This window comes from Macrosteles quadrilineatus, unplaced genomic scaffold (genome assembly GCF_028750875.1).
Source record: "Macrosteles quadrilineatus isolate MER2022 unplaced genomic scaffold, UCM_ALF_1.0 Scaffold_5__1_contigs__length_97177068, whole genome shotgun sequence".
Taxonomy (NCBI): Eukaryota; Metazoa; Arthropoda; class Insecta; order Hemiptera; family Cicadellidae; genus Macrosteles; species Macrosteles quadrilineatus.
The window spans coordinates 8,217,960-8,241,416 of NW_026542598.1; the positions used below are offsets into that span (position 1 = coordinate 8,217,960).

The window sequence follows — 23,457 nt, forward strand, 5'->3', positions numbered from 1 at the left end:
CTATTTAAGTTATCTTACCTGTACCACACTCATCTCTCATTCATGCTTTTTTCTGTGTCGAACACCAGTGTTTTTAAAGTCTGCATACACCATGAACGTAGTTGATTCAACCACTGATTGGTTGAACTCTTGTAAATTACCGATTTCTGTCAATCACCCAGACTTTACAACAATAAAACTTAGAAAAAAATTATATTGACTCTTTTGTGTCGCAGCAATAATTGAAAGTGTCGAAAAACAAGACAGTGACGACAATTGTGTCAGTTATCTCTATACGGATGAAACCCCAGCTACAAAGTACAATGAATGGGATGTCTAACTTCATATTAAAATTAAATCTTTTATTGTCCAAGTGCCACTTAAGTGTTAACAGCTGTGAAGGAGTCACGCAATCCACTGGATTAATTTGTAACACAAATTGTCTGTCGTCTCCCTAGTAACACTGCAGAGTGCAGATGAACTCTGTTGCAGCAACTCCCAAAGCACATTCCGACTAGATGCAACGCCGCGGTCAAAGTTGAAAGTGCAGTGTCATTTGCACGCGCGCATTATGATTTATCTCCACAAGATAAACTCACCCTGTTGACCGTGAACTTGTGTATTCTTTATGCTGTTTGCATCGCCCGCAACAAACAATGTAGGACACACTGATTACTTACTAAAAAGTCAGAACCAATCTCTAGTTATAGCACTTAGTTAGTTTAAATTTGGCAATACTGGTCATTTGTGTGGTAATTATTTGTGAGCTGAATATTAGATTTATTGGACAGCGAAGACAGAGCCAACATTGTGCTTTTGTGTAAGCAAATACACAATGGGGAAGAGTTGGTTACCGCCATTCTCGTAGACTTGGTTCTGACTAAATAACACTACGTTCAAAATTATGCATCGTATTTTGAAAACAAAATACTGTATAATCAAAATTTAACACACTAAAACACACCTTTTTATTATTTAATCATTGATTTTTATAATTCTGTGTTAATTAGGGCTACGAAGAAAGTTTCATTTTGTATGTCCCCAGATTTGATAAAAATTAGCCGATTTTAATAAAATCTGGTAGAAATTTGTGAGTCGGTAGTACGACGGACTGTGTGACCAAAGGATCGATGTCGAGGGTTCGTTCTCCAGAGTTTCACCTTTATTTATCAGTTTAGTTTGTACTGGCTCACCACTTGCTTAGTAACACACGTCAAAGATTCATGTGAACGGATGAACTTAAAGTGAAAAAAACGTCCTCCTAAAAACACCAGATATTGGTTGGTTTGGAAAAACTTTGATTCTACCACAAAAATAATGGTTTCCTATGCATTTGTTTTTGTCTTGTGACCAAATTAAAGGATTCTAAAAGTATTTCCGTATCACCAGTATATACATCGGCTATTATCATTTAACTTGACTTCAAATCCATTCCTACTGAAGATTCTAATAGTCTAATAGCCAACGTTTGATGTTGTGCAGACTGTATCTAGACACTAATGGACTAGGTTACCAGTTTGGCGTCAAGTGGTAAACAAGACAGTCATCGCTGGCGGCTGCAGCTGGTCTTGAACTTGACGCCCAGAATAGCAGATAGCTGCTGCAGTATGTGGCACAAAGTCAGTTGGCAGCATCCGACGGGTCAATTGCAGCTCTGCACACTTCGTACTGTTTCTTGAATTGGTCCAACTTTGTGCTTGTTAAACCACAAAGTAATAGTGGGGATGATCTTGAGTTCAAGCTTCAAAATGCGTGAAACAGAAACATCTGAAAATTTGAACGCAGTCTTAATCATTGTACTAATCATTTTGTGGTTTGGTCAGTGTGAATTATTGGTCTTCCGGAGATCAGCTGGTTCCTTGAACCAGTGAAAATACTTTTGATTGCAGAGCTTTTGATTGCATTGCTTTAATCATCATCTTCTGGGCAAACTACAATAATTTCACAACAAAAAGTCGGTCAATGTTTTCGCCTAGTTCAACGTTGCGGCCATCTCCGAAGACTAAGACTTTCCCCTTTGACCGAGAAATCAATTCTTTGATAAAAATGTTTTAGCCCTCATGTGTTTTTGACATTAGTGTGAAGAGGGGTTCCAAATTAAATGGAATCGATAAAGCAACCGTTCGATACCAATGGAATTGTTGAATCAATGAGGTGTCGTTTTTTGTTTCAAAAGTAATGAATACTACGGTTTTTACCAGCTTAGAATATCAACGTTCTTTCAGTAAACGTGTCAAGGAATTATAGGATCTTGAACCTTGAATTTAGACATTCGACGCAACGGTTTGAGTAATACAATCTCGCGTACATAATACTGCAGAATGAATTTGTGATTGCAACTTGGAAATGTTTACTAAACCTTCTAGTTTGGACCCTATATGCCTTATATTCTCGGCAGATTCTGCCAATAGTTTGATCTTGTATACTGTTTACACGTTCTTATGGATCAAAGTTCTGATTGTCCTTGTCTTGTTGCAGCAACAACCGCCACCAGCGGAACATGGCGGAGAAGATGCGGCGAGACAAGCTCAACTTCTTCATCAACGAGTTGTCAACTCTGGTGCCCATCATCAGCTTCTCGCCAAAGAAACTGGACAAGACCAGTATCCTGCGCTTGGCCGCCACCTACATCCGTCTACATAATGGTGAGTGTTACCACTGCACATACTTGTTGTATTGTGTTGTATACTTGTTATACTTGTGACCCTAAAAGGTTAACTTTGACGCTTTAGAAACGGCTGAGTGAATAAAGTTTATGATACTGTATTTCAAGGCTTTTTGGGGTTGTTTCATTTTACACTTATCGGGCCCATTTATGTTGTTGTTGCGTAGGGAGCTTAACTATAATAGTATGAACGTAATATTTGCCGAATTGAGACTCTATCAATCTATCAATATCTCAAATTTACCTAAAAATGCACTGTATACGTTACTCAACCAAAACACGACTTTTAATTCTGAACAACCCCAAAATGTCTTGAATGTTTTATACAAGTTTTGTTTTTTATTTGTAAACAAATAGTGTTCTAGTTCTAACTGAATACTTACAATGCAACGAAGACTGACATAACAAACACGGTAGTGCTTCCTGGTTGATAAGCAAATAATAACTGATATTATGCTATCATATCCCGGAAACATTCGTGATAGTTGTTCATTACAGTATTGTATGGCTCAACACGAATGCAGTTGTACGATTGTCAATTGTACATGAAATGCGGATGGAAAAGTGCATAGAGTAATTGGGCAGCTGAACGCAACTATGCGTCAGTAAGGTTCTTGGAAATAGTTTTTTTTTATTTATTTGTTTATTCATAACGGTCAAACCAATACATAAATATTACAAAACGTAATATGACTTAAGTTAAAAAGAGACATTGTAAAAAGCTATTTACAGCCAACATAAAGTAATATTCAATAAATAGAAGAATGATATAACAACAAAAAGATATAATATAACAAGATATAAGATATAAAAATATAACAAGCAATGACAGTATAAATAGGAAATAAATGTAACAAAATATGATAAATAACAATATAAATATGAAATGTAATAGTAGTAGAATGTATAAATGAACAATGGAATGAAGAATAGATAAAAAGAGATAGAATAACAACTCTTGAAAGCATAAGTTGACGCAAAATACCGTGCAAATACAGTGTATTATTAAATTTTATAGCAAACCCCAAAAGAATATGTTTCTGGCAATATCAAGTGTGTATCCGTGTCCTTTCCTATCGTCCATAGCCTAAATTGATTTATATGTTTATGTGTACTTCAAATTTTGTTTTAAAATTATAAACCGTTTAAATAAGTGGAACAGCTTCCCCATGGGCTGTATTATAAAATTAATTTCAAGAGGTCCATGATAAGGATTCTTAGGGCTTTAATCCTGCCAAATTTGGGGAGCGAGCTGCTCTAGTGGTTAGAGCGCGGGACTTCGGTCCCTGAGGTCCCGGGTTCAAATCATCAATAGATTTTATCCTAGTCTAGTCTAGCCTGAAGTAATGTGGAACACTATCTCTGACTCGTGCCTAGCGTCGTAGGACAAAAAATCCCATCAAATTGATTTTTGTTGACAAAAATGTAGGTTGTCGATATTGTTAATATTGTTAAACGAACTACTCTGTTATATTATGAAGACTGTCAAATTTGTAACGTAAGTTAACGCTTATTAATTCTATTTTAAAATTTCTTAACAGACTTTCTAAGTTTTAACACCACTTATGGGAACTCGCTAAACTAGATTTTAGAATGTGGTCTAGCTCGTATGTGTCGTGTTTTCGTTGTGTGACCTTATTGTGTCCGAAGTGTGTGAACGGACGAAATTTCTCAGTTTAACTTTTAATATATTATCGTCCGTTCGATGGGCGATTATTTACGTTGAAACGCAGAGAAGAAAGAAATCAATAAAAATTCGATATTTCCCATGGGTCGTTTGGATCATAAAGGACTACATCAACATGTTCGATGTTTAATTTTTCTTGTAAACCAAATCATCTGCCATACATATTCATACCAGGGTTTCTGCAGCCAGTTTGATTGGTTCTAACCCCCAGAGAAACACACTGATTTATGCTAACAGATTGGCCTTGTTCGAATTCCGTAACTCGATTATTTGTATTAAAATTCTATCGGGCAACCCCGTCTGTAAATCCCTACTTGCAATTCACCAGGACCTTTCACGCTCATGTTCTGGTAAATCTTAATCTTTATGGAAACAAAACCGTTCTGTGACAATTTTATCTTTTTTGAATTTTTTACATAAGTGAATAATCTGTTTGCTGTCCCTGATAGAATGTTTCAAAAAGAATGTAAGGGGGTTTTAGTGCATAAACTAGACATTTTCGTGACTTTAGGTAGGGAAGCCTTGCTGTAAGTAACAAACAAGAAACGAAGTTACAAACGCATTATTCGGATGATATTGTGGCACACTTCTTGGTGTTTACCTCTCAGGCAGGTTGCCGGGAAATCACGTAACGGCGACGATAGGCATCGAAGTGAAAGATAACCATCGATTTCAGGCAACATTTCGAAATCTTAGCCTGTTTTCCCCGTTCTATCCTTGTAATTGCTAATTACTGCAGTAGATATAATAGGACAATATGACCCCACTTTCGGCGTTTTAGAGGCACTTTTAGGGCACTTTTTATAGGGGAAAAATGAGAAAAAAATGGAAGAGCTTTTTTTGGCCACTTTTTTCAAAGACCCAGCTCTCGACCTATACACCCCTATATAAATTTTCTACTTTTGTTAATACTAAAAATTACGTCTGGAATATGGCTCATTTTTTGGCCACTTTTTTAAAAGACCTGGATCTCGTCCAATACAAGCCTATATAAATGTTCAAACTCTATTAAAATTTCAAATCCACATCCATTCCCATGTATATTTTCAAAATCATGTGAGGTTTGTGCGTGAACTCGGGCATGCTTATGGCTATGCGTAAACTATGCCTGACTCAAATGAATGACTGTGAGTGTAACCTAATGACCCTAATCAAAACCAATTGTCAACATTCTCTGCCTGTCTGGCGCCAGTCTGTCTGGGGCAGGTTTAGACAATTGCCAAATATGTTTGATTGATTGACCTCAATTATTCAATTGTTCAATTTCAGTTTGTTCAATTTCCATTGTTAAGTTCTAAATTAATTTAGACAATTTTGTGGTATATAAGGGGGGCATTCTACGGAATCATCACTAACTCTTCCACCTGGATCTTCTTGTTATGGTAAGTCTTTGACATCTAAGCTAGACTAATGTAATATGTTGTCGCGTGTCGGGTCATGGGATCAATTGGTGACGTAATTGATGCTTATACTCTGTATTTCTTTTAACTTAGGAGTGTAGCTAATTTCCCGAGTCCATTTTTAAAAACTTAGCCGAATTGAGTCACTAAGGAACTAATAAAAATGTATATAAATCTATTTTTAAACACTTAGAGTATTTTGAACAGTCACTAAGGAACTTAAAATGTATATAAGTCTATTTTAAAAAACTTAGCCAAATTTACTCATGAGGGGGACTTTGAGTCAAAAGTTTGCACAAGTTATTATTTAAAAACTTAGCCAAACTTCATGCACTGGGGAACTTTGAGTCAAAATGTGTACAAGTTATTATTAAAAAACTTAGCCGAATTATACTCACTATATAATTTTGTCAAGTCCCTTTTAACATAGGTAACATAGTCTTCTCTATAACTAACACTCACTCTGTATATATGTAGACTCAGTATTCTGAATTGCTAAAAAGTATTTTTATTTAAGATTTTGGATTTAGTTTTGATTTAGAAAATTACAATTGCCAAATCTTATTGTATTAAATTGTTTTGAATATTAAAATTTAAAATTTTGATTTAAATTATTATTTCCCATTAATTGAAATTGTCTAAAATGTAATTTCCACCATATAGAACATGCTAACTTAGTTTTTTTAGTTACATGTCAACTGTGTGCTGCTTCTCTATCCAAAAAAGTAACTTATTTTGTTATTACTATTTTTAAGTGAGTCAAAAATATATACAAGTTATTTTTTAAAACTTAGCCAAATTCACTCACGGGGGAACTTTGAGTCAAAAGTTTGTACACGTTATTTTTTTAAAACTTAGCCAAATTTACTCACGGGGGGAACTTTGAGTCAAAAGTGTGCACAAGTTATTATTTAAAAACTTAGCCAAACTCACTCACGGGGGGACTTTGAGTCAAAAGTGTGCACAAGTTATTATTTAAAAACATAGCCAAATTTTATGCACCGGGGGACTTTGAGTCTAAAGTGTGTACAAGTTATTATTTAAAAACTTAGCTGAATTATACTATATAATTTTGTCAAGTCCCCTTTAAACTAGGTAACACTCACTCTGTATATATGTAGACTTAGCAATCTGAATTGCTAAAAAGTATTTTTTATTTAAGATTTTGGATTTAGTTTTGATTTAGAAAATTACAATTGCCAAATCTTATTGTATGAAATTGTTTTGAATATTAAAATATAAAATTCTAATTCAAATTATTATTTCTCATTAATTGAAATTGTCAAAATGTAATTTCTACTATATAGAAGATGCCAAACTATTTTTTAATTTCATATATAAAAATGAAGACCACATGTCAACATTGTTTTGCATCGCTCTCCAAAAAAAGCAACCTGATTCGCCACTACAAGGTAATACATAAAATGAAGGTGAAACTGTGCAAAGTTTGTGATATAATCTGTGATAATAACATAGCTCTAAAATCTCATATATTACAAACTCATAAGACTTGTAATTTCTGTAAAAGAAATGTTGTTGGTCATTTTAAAAGACACATCAATTCTTGTAACAAATGTCCATATACAATGATTAAATTTGTTGGTGAATCGATTAAAACTGAACTTAAAAGTACTCTTCAGTCTTGTCCTCTACCGATAAAATGGACTTTAGTAAGGAGAATCAAATTTATAAAATATACAATAGATCAAAACGGAAAATTAGTTAATGAGAAAGAATGTATTGCAGATTTTAGAAGCCTTACTACCTTAACCATTGAGAAGAGAGATTTAAAGCCTCAAATTGAAAATGCTCTTTTAAAGATTGATGCTTCCATACACAAATATCAAGCCGAAGGCAGTGGATGGATTTATGACCATACTAAATATTGGCAGTTGCACGTTTACAAGTATAAGCCCCTAACTCCAAAGTCATATATCCCCACACCAAAAAGTATTAAATTGACAAAAGCAGTTTTAAATATAAAGAATGCTGATAATAAATGCTTCCTTTGGTCAATTTTAGCAGCTTTACATCCAAGGAATGCTAAACATGCTGAAAGGGTATCGAAATATGCACCCTATGAAAATCAGTTAAATATGACAAACATAAAGTATCCTGTTAAAATATCTGATATAGATAAATTTGAAAGACAAAATAATATAAGTGTTAATGTATTTGGAGTTGAAGACCAAAAATTTATATATCCATTAAGAAGAACCAAACTGAATAGTAATGCTCACATAGATCTATTATTATTACTACAAGGTCGTAAATCACATTACTGTTTAATTCGTGATTTTGATAGGTTAATGCTACGGTCTACGAAACAAGACCACAAGAAGTATTTTTGCAAGTTTTGTTTACAACATTTTTACACCAAAGATAAATTAGAATGTCATATAACATATTGTAAGAACTTTGATGCACAAAGAGTGGAAATGTCTAAACAAGATACATTACAATTTAAAAATTATAAATATCAACTTAAAGCCCCATTTGTGATTTATGCTGATTTTGAGTGCTTTATAAACTCCAATATACATATTCCATCGGGATTTGCATTTGTCGTAGTAAAAGATTCTAAGATTATTTCTGAAGAGTTATATAGTGGTGCAAATGTTATGGATGTGTTTTTTGAAAGATTATTTGAGACTTATGATTTTATTAAAAGTCAAATGGCGATATATATTCCCCTTGTAATGACTCCTGAGCAAGAGGCATCTTTCCAAAACTCAACACATTGTCATATTTGTGAAAAGCCTCTATATTTTGATAGGGTACGAGAACATTGTCATTCAAATGGCCAATACCGTGGAGCTGCCCACAATGATTGTAATTTAAACTATAAAGTAACAAAGAAAATACCAGTATTCTTCCATAACTTGAAAAATTACGATGGACATTTAATAATGCAACACTTGGGAAAATATAATCGTAAATTAAATTGCATAGCCAAAGATATGGAAAAGTACATTTCATTCTCTGTTGATGATTTAGTATTTTTAGATTCCTATAACTTTCTGTCCCTTCCATTATACAAATTAGCTTCCAATTTAAATACATTTAGATTCATAGACAATCCACTACTACAACGCAAAGGCGTATTTCCCTATGAATATATGACAGGACCAGATAAGTTTGCAGAGTCTCTACCTCCAATTGAAAAATTTTACAGTACTTTAACTAAAGAACATATCTCTCCCATCGAATATGAACATGCTAAAAATGTCTGGACCCATTTTAATATACATAATTTACAAGAATATCATGATTTATATCTTAAAACAGATGTATTGCTACTGGCTGATGTGTTTGAGACATTTAGAGACCTGTGTTTAAAGGATTACAAACTTGACCCCGTACATATGTATTCACTTCCAGGACTAACATGGGAGGCCTGTCTTAGAATGACTGGTATAAAATTACAATTATTCAAAGATATTGACATGCATTTGTTCATAGAAAGTGCAATCAGAGGAGGAGTCAGTATGATTTCAACACGTTACGCTAAAGCCAATAATAGATATATGGGCAAACATTATGATCCCAATCAAGAGAGTGTGTATTTAATATATTTAGATTGTAACTCGCTATACTCAACAGCTATGTGTGAGCCACTACCCGTGGATGGATTTTGTTGGACGAATGAGATAGACTACAAAAACAATCAAAATGATGAGTTTGGATATATCTTAGAAGTTGATTTAAAATACGATAAAAGCTTACATGATTTACATAATGACTATCCATTAGCACCTGAGAAAATGAATGGCAAATTAATACCTAATTTAAATGACAAAACTAAATATATTTTACATTATAAAGCATTGCAAAAATATGAGGAATTAGGTTTGGTTGTTACAAAATACCATAGAATTTTAAAATTTAGACAATCAAAATGGCTTACACCCTATATTAATTTTAATATTGAAAAACGAAAATGGGCTAAAAATGATTTTGAAAAAGACTTTTACAAATTGCTAAATAATAGTCTCTTTGGTCGAACAATTATGAACCAACGCAAGTTTCGTGATATATATCTCAAGGATGAGTCACTATTAACTAAATATGTCACTAATCCAAGGTTCGACTGTAGCAAAAAGTTCGATAACAATTTACATGCTATACATTTAAATAAATTAGTTGTAAAGTTTAATAAGCCGATATATTTAGGAATGACCATTTTAGATATCAGTAAAGTAATAATGTATGATTTCCACTATAATTATATGTCAAAATTTAAGAACAAAAGATTTCTTATGACAGATACAGATTCTTTAATGTATTCTATAGTTACAGAGGACTTTTACAAGGAAATAGAATGTGACTTGCACTTTTTTGATACCTCTGGATATAGTAAAGACCATTTCTTATACTCTGATAAAAATAAAAAAGTCACTGGCAAGTTTAAAGACGAATTAGATGGTCATATTATGTATGAATATTGTGGTTTAAGACCAAAGTTATATTCTTATATTCCTCTAAAATGGTTATATGAAGAAGACAAGCAAGCTTTAGAGGTCAAAAAAGCTAAAGGAGCTGATGGTGCTACAGTTAAACATCTCCTCAGACATCAACATTATTTAAACTGTCTTGCAACTGGGCAAGATTATTATGAGAATGTGACAAGAATTAAATCTACAAATCATCATCTTCAAACCTTAACTATGAATAAGAAAGTACTATCGTTTGACGATGACAAGAGGTTTATTCTGGAAGATGGCATCAATACTCTTGCGCTTGGTCATTATAAAATTGATCAAACATAAATCTATATTTGCCATTATTCTTTGACCTTTCTTTGTCTATTACAAAAAAGCCATATTTAGTTTTATCCCAACATTGATGACAGAGATTTCTAAATTGGTTAAATGAAAAGTCATTACCAACATGATTGTTATATACATGTTTTAAATTTAAATCATCTTGTTTAAATAATATTAGGAAATTTACATTATCACGTAAATGTTTATGTACTTTGCTGTAAGATTGACACAAGTAAAAACAGTTAATATTTTTATGTCGACCCATTGAAAAAAATTGTGTAATATTTTGACTATTTATGTCATCAAATACAACAACTGACTGTGATTTTACATCATTTGGTGTGATTTCACAGTCAGTAAACGTGTGTAATTTCACTTCATCACACAAACTAAATATTTCAATTATTTTTTTATATTTTTCTTGTTCTAAAGATTTAGATATTAAATATAAGTTTGTAAATTTTAATCCTTCCTTTTTCACAATTAAATTGTAAATTACAACCGTCTTCCCACTTCCACTTGGACCACAAATAACACATCGAATATTGGTAGGAAATAGACCCAACTTCTTTGGTATATTTTCCTTAGTATGTACTATTTTAAATTTATGTTTTTGTTGAATAAAAGACATTTTTTATATAATAAAAATGGTGAAAAATAATAAGAAAACATGTAAAAAGGGCAAAGGTTTATTCTTAAAGCCTTACAGGGGTCGAGGGTTATTGAATACTCTTATAAATAATCTTCCATTTCCACTTCACATACCATCATATCGGTACTGTGGACCTGGAACGAATATACGTCAAAATTTAGCCAAAAATGTACCTCCAAAAAATAAGCTAGACTCTTATTGTAAAGAGCATGACATATTCTACATGAATAATCCCGATACCGCTGCTCGGAACAAAGCAGACATGAGATTAGCAGACTTAGCTTGGACTAGAGTAACGGCAAATGACGCAAATCTTGCTGAAAGAGCTGCAGCTTATGCGGTGACAAATTTGATGAAGGCAAAAGCAAAAATGGGAATGGGATTAAAATTTAATAAAAAAGATGGACAACTACCAGCTGTTAGAGGCCGCAAAAGACGTGCCTCACTTCCGGGGGGTGTACCTAAAAAACGAGCTAAAAAGTCTAACACCAAAAGTAAAAGAGTGCGGAATAGTTAATTTAGACAGTTCATCCGGCACACATTGGACAGCATATCGTAAAAATAAAGATATTGTAATTTATTTTGACCCATTTGGAATCCAACCTCCAAAAGAAGTAATTAAATATTTTGAGGGACATAAAATATTCTATACAACCGATCAAATACAAGATTTAAATAGTTCTATTTGTGGAATTTTATGTTTATCATTCATAAAAAATTTTTGTTTATAAAAATGGATTCATTTACTATAACATTTTCGGGTACAGAGCCAGAGCTAAAGTCAGTGTTCTTTCCTCCCATAGAATTAAATGATGATTATGTAATTGGATTAGTAGATTTTCAAAGTTATAATTCTATATTTAATGTAAAAAAACCACTTAATACTTTAACATATTACAAAGTAGAGAAAAAAACATTACCAAAGGGAGAGATCTTAGTTGATGATTTAAACCAGTTATTAGATGGTAAACTTAAAGTTATAATACATAAGAATGGAGAAGCATTAATTAATACTAAAGTCAAACTTTTATTCAAAGGGCTTATTCCAAAATTAAATCAACTTAAAGGCAACAAATTAACCATTGAAGAAGGTGATGATGTTTTCTATTATGACCACAAAGCTCCAGTTACAATAGAAATTTCTGAAGGAACATATGAGGTGGTTGAGCTTGCAAAGGAAATTCAAAAGCAAATCCCAGACTTTTTCCTTACAGCTAATAATAAAACTATGAAAGCGACATTACTTTCTAGCCACGTGTTTGATTTTACAAAACCATGTTTAGGGTCTGTTTTATTGGGATTTAAAGGTGTTTCTACTCCTGGTGTTCAGTTTGAATCTACAAATAAAATAAACATTAATAATGTAAATGTGATTAGAGTAAAATGTAATATTGCAAACGGGTCCTATTTAAACGGAAACAAATCACACACCATACATAGCTTTTATCCAGAAGCTCCTCCTGGCTACAAAATTATTGAAGTTCCAAGAAATATTATATATTTTCCTGTAAATAAGAGAAGTTTAGATGTTGTCAGTATTACATTTGCCGATCAGCATGACAAGGCAATTGACTTTAATGGAGAAGAAACTACAATTACTTGTCATATAAAAAAGATATGAGAATTTATAAGAATTTATCTATAAGTGTACAAAATGCTAGGTTCCTACGATCAATAGGACTAAAGTTAAAATTTTCTATTAATAAAAATGGAAGATTTTCTAGACGTTACAGGGAAATCCCAATTCGACGATAGTGTGGTTAAAATTACAAATCACTCCTATGTTCCCCACAACACTTTGGCAATAAATAATTCCGATGAAATTCGAATATGTATTAATAATCAAGATTTGCTAACTCTCCCGTGTAGGAGTTATCTGTATATTAAGGGAGAAATTGAAAATCATGATAAAGGTCATTTTATAAATAATGCATTTGCATTCTTATTTGATGAAATTAGATATGAAGTCGCAGGTAAAGAAATAGACATTGTAAGAAACCCAGGAATTTCTAGTCTTATGAAAATATTGAGCTCTTACAATAAAACTACTAAATTGTCAAATGTGGCATTTGATTCTGACACGAATTTAAAAGAGTTCCATAAAAGTGGCAAGTTTAGTACTTGTTTGCCATTAGAACTGTTAATGGGTGTATTTGAGGATTTTAATAAGGTATTAGTAAATGTCAAACAAGAATTGGTGTTAAAAAGATCCAAAAATGATTTGAATTGTATATTAACAACCGCTAGTGCTCCAGCCAGTGGCACTGCTGATACGATTCCTAAAATTACACTTAACTCAATTCAATGGGTGATGCCACACGTGATACCATCAGATGGGGAAAAGTTACAATTACAAAAGATGTTACTGCAAAATAAAAATTTGCAAATTGCATTTAGAAGTTTAGAGTTGCATGAACTTCCATCATATCCCAATACTACAAGACATACATGGTCAGTAAAGACATCTTCCAGTTTGGAGAAGCCTAGGTATATTATATTTGGTTTCCAAACAGCTAGGGATAATAGTGCACGAAAAAGAACTGATGAATTTGATCACTGTAAATTAAAAAATCTCAAAGTATTTCTAAACTCTGAATATTATCCTTATAGTGATTTAAATCTCGACTTTGAAAATGGAGATGTCTCTAAAGCTTATGAGATGTTTATGAGATTTAGAGAGACTTACTATAATACTATCCCAGATCCTATGATAAGTAGGGCTGAGTTTATGAAGAAATATCCACTAATTGTAATAGACTGTTCTAGACAGAACGAAACAGTGAAGGAAGGAATTGTTGATATTAAATTAGAGATTGAAACTGCAGAAAATGTGCCAGCAAATACATCTGCATATTGTTTGATAATACATGATAAAGTGTTTGAGTACAATCCTTTGTCAAATGAGATAAATAAAATGTAAATAAAAGATGAAAAACATTCAACAAGAATTGGTTGACTCTGCAAATCAAATACGAGAGAAATATAGAGCTTTAAAACGTGGCAAGTTTCTAGAGGCTGAAGAGAGGTTCCAAACATTCCAACCTTTAATAGAGCCATTACAAGAATTAAAAAAAATCGCCAAAACAGAGAGGCCTCGAATGGAGATTCTCCCAATGACTCCATCTAGAATACCAATAATACCAAGATTGCAACCATTACAACAATCTACTCCACAGAAATTAGATTTTGGTCTTTTAGCATCAGACTATTTAGGAAATTACCTCAGTAAAAGTAGTATGACAGACACTACATATGGTATTAGACGAGAAGCAAATAAATTTTTTATTGGAAATAAGGAAGTTGACATTGCCAATGATGATGTTACAATTGAAAATAAAACCTACAAGGGGACAAAAGGTTTGTGGCAATTGTTAACTTTAAAAGAACCTGAGGATTATACTCCGGCTGATTTGCAAAATTATAAAGAAATTTTGGAAGCTACAAATGGACATTTAAAGAGTTACAAAGATGGTGCACCAATTTCAAGTAATAGACATACTAAATATCTTAATATAATTAAACCTCTATTTAAGTCTGTTGGTGAAGGTTTGAGACAAGTGACTGGTAATAAAATAGACTATATTTATTGGGATGATCCTAATGAGCTTGTAGATAGGTTAAGACTTCTTTGGCTAAGTCGCCAAGCCGGTAACTCAGGAGTGGATAATGAAATAGATTCCATTATTGAGGAATTGAGAGAAAGTGGAATTATTTACTAAATAAAAATATGTTTATAGATAAATTTTATCGTTTATATAATCCATATAATAAGCCTGCAGAACCCAGGGCTAGTAGTGAACCTACTTTAAATTTACAAGACGATAGTTGGAATGGTTTAAACCGTAAAATTGGTAACGTTAAAGATGGGGAGTTTGTAGATGATGTATCAACTTTGGGACAGACATTAACTAGAAAAGGTGATGTCTTCTTACAAGGTAGAACTAAATATGTGTTTTTAGAATCTAAGAATAAAAATTGGAATGCTAAAAAACAGAAAATTACTAATGTGGAAAAGGGTGAAAGTTTAGATGATGTGCCCACTTTACAACAGACTTTAATACGAACAGATGGTGGTACATTTGTACAAGACAATAATAATTATGAATTTTTAGAATCAGAGAATGGTATTTGGAATGCTAAGAAACGGAAAATTACTAATGTAGAAAAGGGTGAAAGTTTAGATGATGTGCCCACTTTACAACAGACTTTAATACGAAAAGAAGATGGTAAATTTGTACAAGACGATAATAATTATGAATTTTTAGAATCAGAGAATGGTGTTTGGAATGCAAAGAAACAGAAAATTAGTAATTTGATGGAAGGTACAGATAGTAAAGATGCTGTGAATGTTTCACAAGTTCCAAAAATGGAAGCAGGCTATTGGAGTTTTAATAGTAAAAGGTTAGTACGTGTTAAACCTGCCATTGATGACACTGACTGTGTTATAAAAGAACAGACTATAACTTTTGATAAAAAAGAAAAATGTTGGGATGCCAAAAAACAATTTATAAGAAATCTACCAGAGGGGGAACATTTGGATGATATTTGTCTAATGTCACAATCTATGCATTACGATGGATCAAAATTTGTATATGGAGAAAAAAATTTTAATTTGATGGAATATAATCCTGATTTATTAGTTGCTGACCCCACATCTTTGAGTGGATTTAAGTATATAGATAATAGACCATATATACCAGAAAACTATGTATTTAAAAGAATGGAAGATAATCTATTGATTGGGGCTAATGGTGATGTATTTAGAGTTACAGGAAAGGATGATGTTATAAAAAATGAATGAAATTGCATACGAGCTTCATAAGCCTGCAAGAAAGAATTTCATTAGAAGGTCTTTTAAAGTATTGGGTATAAACGAAACCATACAAATAGATTTAGTTGATATGCAAAACTATGCTAGAGAAAATTCTGGCAATAAATATATTTTAACTTTAATAGATACATTTTCTAAAAAAGCTTATGCTGCTCCACTAAAGAATAAGACAGGGTTAGTGGTTACAGAAGCCATTAAAACCATTCTACCAAAGGGGGTTAAAAACATTCAATCTGACAATGGAAAAGAATTTTTTAATCAATATTTTAGCAAACTAATGAAAAAATTAAATATTAATCACTATCACACATTTTCTACAACTAAGGCTGCAATTGTGGAGAGGTTTCAGAGAACTTTAAAGAATTGGTTATATAGAGAATTTAGTGCTCAGGGGAGTTATAAATGGTTGGATTTACTTCCAAAGTTAATTCGAAAATATAATAATAAAGTGCATAGATCTATAGGAATGAAGCCTAACCAAGTGAATGTTAAGAATAGTAAATATGTGCATGAGAGGTTGCATGAAAGGACTTCTAAAGTAGTGCAAGTTAAAAAGCCAAGATATAAGGTAGGTGATAGCGTAAGGATTTCCAAGTATAAACATGTTTTTAGTAAAGGTTATACTCCAAATTGGACAGGGGAACTATTTACAATAGCAGAAGTTAAGAATACAAAGCCTGTGACTTATATCTTGAAAGATGAAAATGGCAATATAATCAGGGGAGGCTTCTATACAGAGGAGTTGTTAAAGACCAAGTATAAGGACATGTATTTGGTAGAGAAGGTAATTAGGAGAAAGGGTGATTCGTTGTATGTCAAATGGCTTGGGTTCCCAAGTAGCCAGAACTCATGGATTTCCACTAAGGATGTCCAAGGGAGCACATCATGAGCCGGGAGCATGCCCGAGTTCACGCACAAACCTCACATGATTTTGAAAATATACATGGGAATGGATGTGGATTTGAAATTTTAATGGAGTTTGAACATTTATATAGGCTTGTATTGGACGAGATCCAGGTCTTTAAAAAAGTGGCCAAAAAAAGCTCACCATTTCCAGACGTAATTTTTAGTATTAACAAAAGTAGAAAATTTATATAGGGGTGTATAGGTCGAGAGCTGGGTCTTTGAAAAAAGTGGCCAAAAAAAGCTCTTCCATTTTTTTCTCATTTTTCCCCTATAAAAAGTGCCCTAAAAGTGCCTCTAAAACGCCGAAAGTGGGGTCATATTGTCCTATTATATCTACTTACTGCCACAAAATCGGTAAATTCCATCCCTCGGAGATTGATTGCTAGAACCAATTAAGAATTTTGCAGCTAAAAACAGATCTTTCATTTGGACTTTCCGATGGATGCTGTTATGTGAACGGTTATTATTTCGGTCGTTGTGTCAATGAGGACACAGAAGTTGTATTGAACACCTGTTACATGATTGCATTTTGGTACAAATATGAACCTTTCACATTCCAGTGCCGATGAACGCCATTTCAGTTTGAGTACTGCAATCAATACCGATTGGAGAAATAAATGGATTGCACTAATTTTTGGTTGTCCGCGTCCGAAGCGAAATAATAATTTGCTCTTGGCGAATAGAAACTCATCAGCTGTGTACTTGGTCCGGTGCAGCTGATAGGTGTACAGTAATTGAATGGTATTTGATGAAGTCTCGGTGTAAATAGTTGTTAACTTGAAGGCTCGCACGTTGTACAACTTACAGTTTTCAAATTGAGCTATAATTGGTCCACTGAAATTACATATAGCATAGAATCTAGCTATAAACACAGAAGGTTCGTAGACTTACCTGATTTTACTCATTACGTCCATATGTTTTAGCCAAGTTGATGGCTGAGGTGTTTGGTACTTATTTCATGACGATCAAATACTGTTTATTTCCACCAAAGCTTCAAAGATTTTATTGTATTGATCCCCCATGATCATTAACTTCCCCATAATCCTATTGAAGAATTGTAATTTTCTTCCATATCTGCTGTTTTCAATAATGCTTTCCGGGACAAAGTAGATTTGTTTATCCCTATGCATTACACGTATACTCAATGGCTCTGGACGTAAAATCGTCAGCTGGTGTTTAGGACGTCTACATTGATGTCACTTGTTAATTCCAAATGTAAATAATCCAGCAATAACTGTCAGCTGAATTCTAATTCGTTTACTATCGATAGTTTTTAGTCAGTGGTTCAGTCTACTGCACTATCCTCCGCAATCAAAACAGACCAGATAATTAGTTAAATACCTAACATATGTTCGTTATTATTACCGAAACGACATGGGTAAGTTACACAAATAAACAATAGAGTATCCGTTATTTTCGATTAGCGTAAAAATTGTTCAGTTTTATTTGTTTGTTAATATTTTCCAAGGTTAACTAACAACTCGTTAATAAAAGTAGCAAGTAGTGACTTAGTTATGCCACCTAATATTTTTCACAATAGCTATTCATCTCACAATTTTTTATTGTAACTCCATTTACATCATATTTTCACCTCATCATATTCCCTGTCATTTATTTATTTATTGCATTTGATAAATAATGTTATGTTTTGACGCAACTGCAATCGACGCACAGGCTGTCGGCCCATGTCGGCTTATTCCTTATTAACATGTACGCTTTTTTAAACATAGTAATGTAAAGGTTAATTTTATTTTTTATTCTTTTAAATTCACTTATGTTTTTTTTCTTCCTTTAAATATTTGTGTACATATTCTGTAAATAATTTGTTGGAATAAAGAGATAATTCATTAAGTGAGTTAATTACACCCGGTATGGATCATAAACATAAACATATGACGTTTTTGGCCCGAATCCTATACTAATAGCATTAACATATGGTTTAGACAGTTCCATTTAAACAATGTTAAATAACGTTTACTTTCGGGCCAAAAACGTCATTTGTTTATGTTTATGATCCATACCAGGTATTTTCTAGTATTCGTTAATTACACTTATTAATTAATTGTAGATAAGTATTTTGAGAATTGTTATGGTCTTGAACTTCTATACAGTTTGTTAACGTTCTGTATGGTGTCATAGCAGAACTATGCGATTAACCGCTCCCCAACTGGCGCTATACACCTTTAATTGAGCACGTGTTGCCTACAATGTTTGTTGGTGGAAATGTTGTTTTGATCAAACCGTTATTGCTACTTTAAAACTGCCATCCAAATCAAAATGGTGCAGTTGATGTCAGGCAGGATCTTAATTGCTAATAGGTGTAGTGTTTTAATTGCAATTTACGTACCGGAGTATTTTGTTTTCTTTAAAGTCATTTAGATAACTAACAGACTGACTTAACATGTTCAAACGGAAAAGTTAACACAACTCTTGTGTATTTACGTTATATTCTATATACTGTACAAATTTGCAACAAAAAAATATTTTATGTCGTAAAGAAACTCCATTCTTTGCAATCAAATAATTGTGTACATCAATGAATAAAAGGTATCAGCAATTGAACTCACACTTTCTCCCATTATGTTGCCAACAACCTTTGTCATGGGTGGGAGTAACTATGATATTTTTAAAGGGCAATATTTTGTTGATTTGAAAAGCTTAATGAGACTCAAATTGAAAGTGTAATACTGTATGTGAAGTTCGGTGTCGTTCATCATTGTGGAATGATAAAGACAACCACTTCAAGAACACTAAGTTGACAAGTAAGCTGTGGGATTAAGTTGGAGCAGCGTTTGACATGCCAGCTAAATTAATTAAATCATTTACATCACAATATGGTAATTTTAGGGAAAGTTTAAAAAAGTACATGCCGCTCAAGCAGGCGCTCTTTGCTGCGTACAACATTTGCGCCCAACACAATGGATCAAACACGACATTAAGTGTAGAGACAAAAGTAAACGTTTCTTATAGTGATTTATGAAGAGCTCATCTGAAAGTTGTCGGGATACGACATTTTGTGGGAGTATAAATGATATTTTAAGAAGATATTTTAATGATATTTTAGTTTAGAATTTTATAAAACTGTCCCCTTGCTAATCAGAAGTATTCTCTCAACTCAACTTCGCTGTCTAGCTGATAACGCCTACTACAAACTAATAACTTATATACGCTCCCTCACTTTCTCTTCTTTTGTGTAAATCAAAACACGTCTTCGGAGTTAAGTTCTCTAAAATATCAAAAACATAATCATCTAAATCTTCATTCCTCATACACAATAAAGCAGCCCTTCACAATCTCTTGTGTGAACTTATCTCTTTTCACTCCGCTCAACAATACTAAAAAACTGCGTACTTACGCACGTATCTTCTTACACAGTCTTGGAAACCAATAAAATGAATTCAGCTGCGTCCCACCTACAACTAATCGTAGCGTAACAATATCGCAGCGCATTTATTACGCGTCTAGCAAACAACAGCTTAAGTGCCTTCATGACCAAGAGCGGTAGTTAAGTGCTTTTAATGGTATTTGAGTGTTTTTACGAAAGTTTGACAATCAGGTTACTGTATGCATGATGTATAATCCGAAATCGACTTCACGTTCCTGGCTCTATGCAAAGTTTTCATTCAAACGATTGTCCATATAAAAATATGTTAGCAAAACATGCTTGTGTGTTGCAGTGATCTTCGGCTCGGCTCGGGGAGGCAGAGAACGCCGCACATCAGCAACCCCCTCGGCTGCCGTCCAGGGTCAGATGATGGAGTACTTGCCACAGTACCTGGCCTCCTTCAACTGGTCCGAGAACGTCCTTGAGGTACGTACACGCATTGTTTCCTCTGTTTGGTATTTTTTATCTTCGTTGTCTGGACTTTAAGTAAATAACCCTACTCTCACTAAAAGCTCGCGAAATTGGACGTGATTGTTTTAAGTGTCGAAACTCAACGTCAGAGTGATTAGTTTCCGACTGACGTCAGCCGCTGACAGGTTTATAAACCGGATCGGATCAAACGGAGGTAAAAAGTTGAGACTTCCTAATCCGTTTAGTTTCATAAACTCGCAGGGACTTTGAGACTGTCGACTGTCGAGTACCTCCTCTCCCTCCCCCCAAAATATGTGTATACCTCGCAGACCTTTAGGTTGACGAGTTTCACGTAATTAGGCTTTTAGGCTGCTTAGTCCAACAAAATGTGATTTACCATCGACACGGTGTGGTTTTGGGGCTATCAAGTAATTGACTAACAACTAGAACAATTGTAAAAAATAATCAATCTTTGCATAATATTGTGTAGTGTACTTGTGCTTTCACCTTCCGTCAACTGTTTTATATAGCGACTCTTACTTCAAGTAGACTTGTTCACTCGGACACATCATCATAAACAGTGATTCTCTTGAGTTTCAAGAGTTAGGTTCCCACGATGTCTACTAGGACTATGTTAGTATTTCAGTTGTCTCAGTACTCCAAACGTCAAATTACTTCGGTCTTGTCGCGTTGTTGTTATCATAAAACAAGACTTGCGGAATCCCTTAAAAATCCTATTTTAGTTAAAATGGCAAACATTTTCCTACCTCAACTCAACACAAAAAATGCTCAACGTATCCTGATAAACTAGTATTTCGTCTTTATATTGGATGCCCATGCTTATTTTCGTTACTGCAATGTTTAAGCACCCTTTGGTTGTTAAATTATTAGTGCAACGAATTTTAAGTTTTATTGTTTTGCTAGTGTTGTGATACAATTTGTGTTATGACCCGTCGCACCAGATATTAAATTGTTTTCATTTTTCTAAGGATGATAATTCTTTGTTGTTTGTTTTATATATACATAAACATAGTACTACCATTGACTATTGGATACTGTTTTGTTGATAGTCAAAGGTACTACCGAATTGTTGGTGTTATATACTTTCTGGTCGATTCCCGATAAAATATCTCTTTATACGATAAATTGGTAAGCATTGATTTTCGAATCAGTATTATTAAATCCTCGACAGATTAGTGTAACAATGGTTTGAACGTGAAACCATTGCATGGGATATTTCAACATTTTACCCCGGATTATAGGGTTTTCAGAGATGACATTTAATGCTCAGCAAATCCAGTCAATTCAGTGCCATTGCCATCGACGCGCGACACCATAGCAACCACCGCATGCTGTTTGACCAAGCCACGAGGTAGTGAAACGGCCATTCCTCTCTTGAGTTGGAAATAAATAAATAACCGTGGGGAGTTACTAAAAATTAACATTTTTGATTAATATATCGATTGATCTGGTGTTGAAATCGAGCTTGATGCTAGGTCAGAAACTGTGTTTCTAACGAATTAACTTTCCACTGTAAGGAGAGACTGTAGTGAGCCTTATTTGTTGTTGTCATATTAGTTTTTATACGATACAATTCAAACGAAATAACACTAAGCTGCTTTTATGCAAACCCTGTGACTTCGGAGAGTAGATATCCCATGGTAGCCGGTTTTAGGATTAAAATTAACGCATTTGAATTGAGCCAGAGTCTGCTGATGTTTGTAGGCCTACACACCGATCTTTCGAGATCAATGTAAAGGACAACTTCAAAAAGTAAACTTGAAGTTATAAAGTTAACTTTGGCAAAAAAATGTAGCATCTTTTATGCCCCACCGAAAATATTTAAGTATCGAAAACTTAAAAGAGGAAATCAAAACTGTACAGTTGCGTACCGTGAGGGGTTTATTCAATTCTGTCCTTATATAATTAAAACAGTTTAAAGCTTGATATGTATGCATGTTGGAATGTCTGATTTGCACACACCATTCGTTTCTCTCTCCACTAGATCAAGCTTTCAATTGTGACACCTCAATCGTAAACTCGGTTGAGTAGGACGGCTGGAAAAGTGATGCAACAGAGAAACCCTTTATTTCATCACGTATATAATTTTGAATTAAAATGGGTTAAAACTTGGACTTATTAATATGGACGGTAATGATGCGTTGTCTACTTTAGTATTAAAGGATCTCTCCGTAAGTAGTTAGTCGTAGTTAAGCCGTAAATGTAAAATTTATAAGTATTTTACTTTTTGTAAATTTTTAAATATTTGTGTAAAATTCATTTTTACTTCCTTTCAACACTTTTACTCTTATCTGTAAACGGCAAGAGAATTACCAAATATAAATAATAACTCTCGTTCTCGTTATAAAAAACAATGTATGTATGTAATGCAAACATTAACATCTGGAAAAATAGTTTTCCTACAGTTACCTGACAAAGTTGCCTACCTTGCACTGATTATAGTACGCCAATATTATAGGTAATAGCAAATTGCTTCACTTGCCTACTTTTGTCGCAATAATTTTACTTTTGCCGCACTCTTTTTTTGCCATACTCTCCAACTAACAACACAAAACAGTGTGCTTATATTAGGCACGTAATATGTGTACGCTTAAAAAAAATAGTTGGCAACAAGATACTACGACTACAATCAGCTGGGGCAGCGTTTCCCATTTAGTTCACCGCTTGGATAAAAACGTGTTGTATAGTGTTTAAAAGACTAATTATTTATATGACACAGTAACTGTAGGAGAAATATAATGTTTGACGCGAGTG

The 23,457-nt window shown here is 33.4% G+C and overlaps 1 protein-coding gene across 2 annotated transcripts in view; it reads left to right on the forward strand.

Moving 5' to 3' along the window:
• LOC128995319 (basic helix-loop-helix ARNT-like protein 1) overlaps positions 1–23,457 on the forward strand; it is a 168,313-nt gene that overhangs the window by 117,929 nt on the left and 26,927 nt on the right. For both annotated transcript variants that reach the window (XM_054420303.1, XM_054420302.1), the window contains 2 exons: positions 2,458–2,624; positions 20,564–20,697. In XM_054420303.1, the coding sequence (XP_054276278.1) occupies positions 2,458–2,624; positions 20,564–20,697 (301 nt within the window). The remainder of the gene's footprint in view (positions 1–2,457; positions 2,625–20,563; positions 20,698–23,457) is intronic.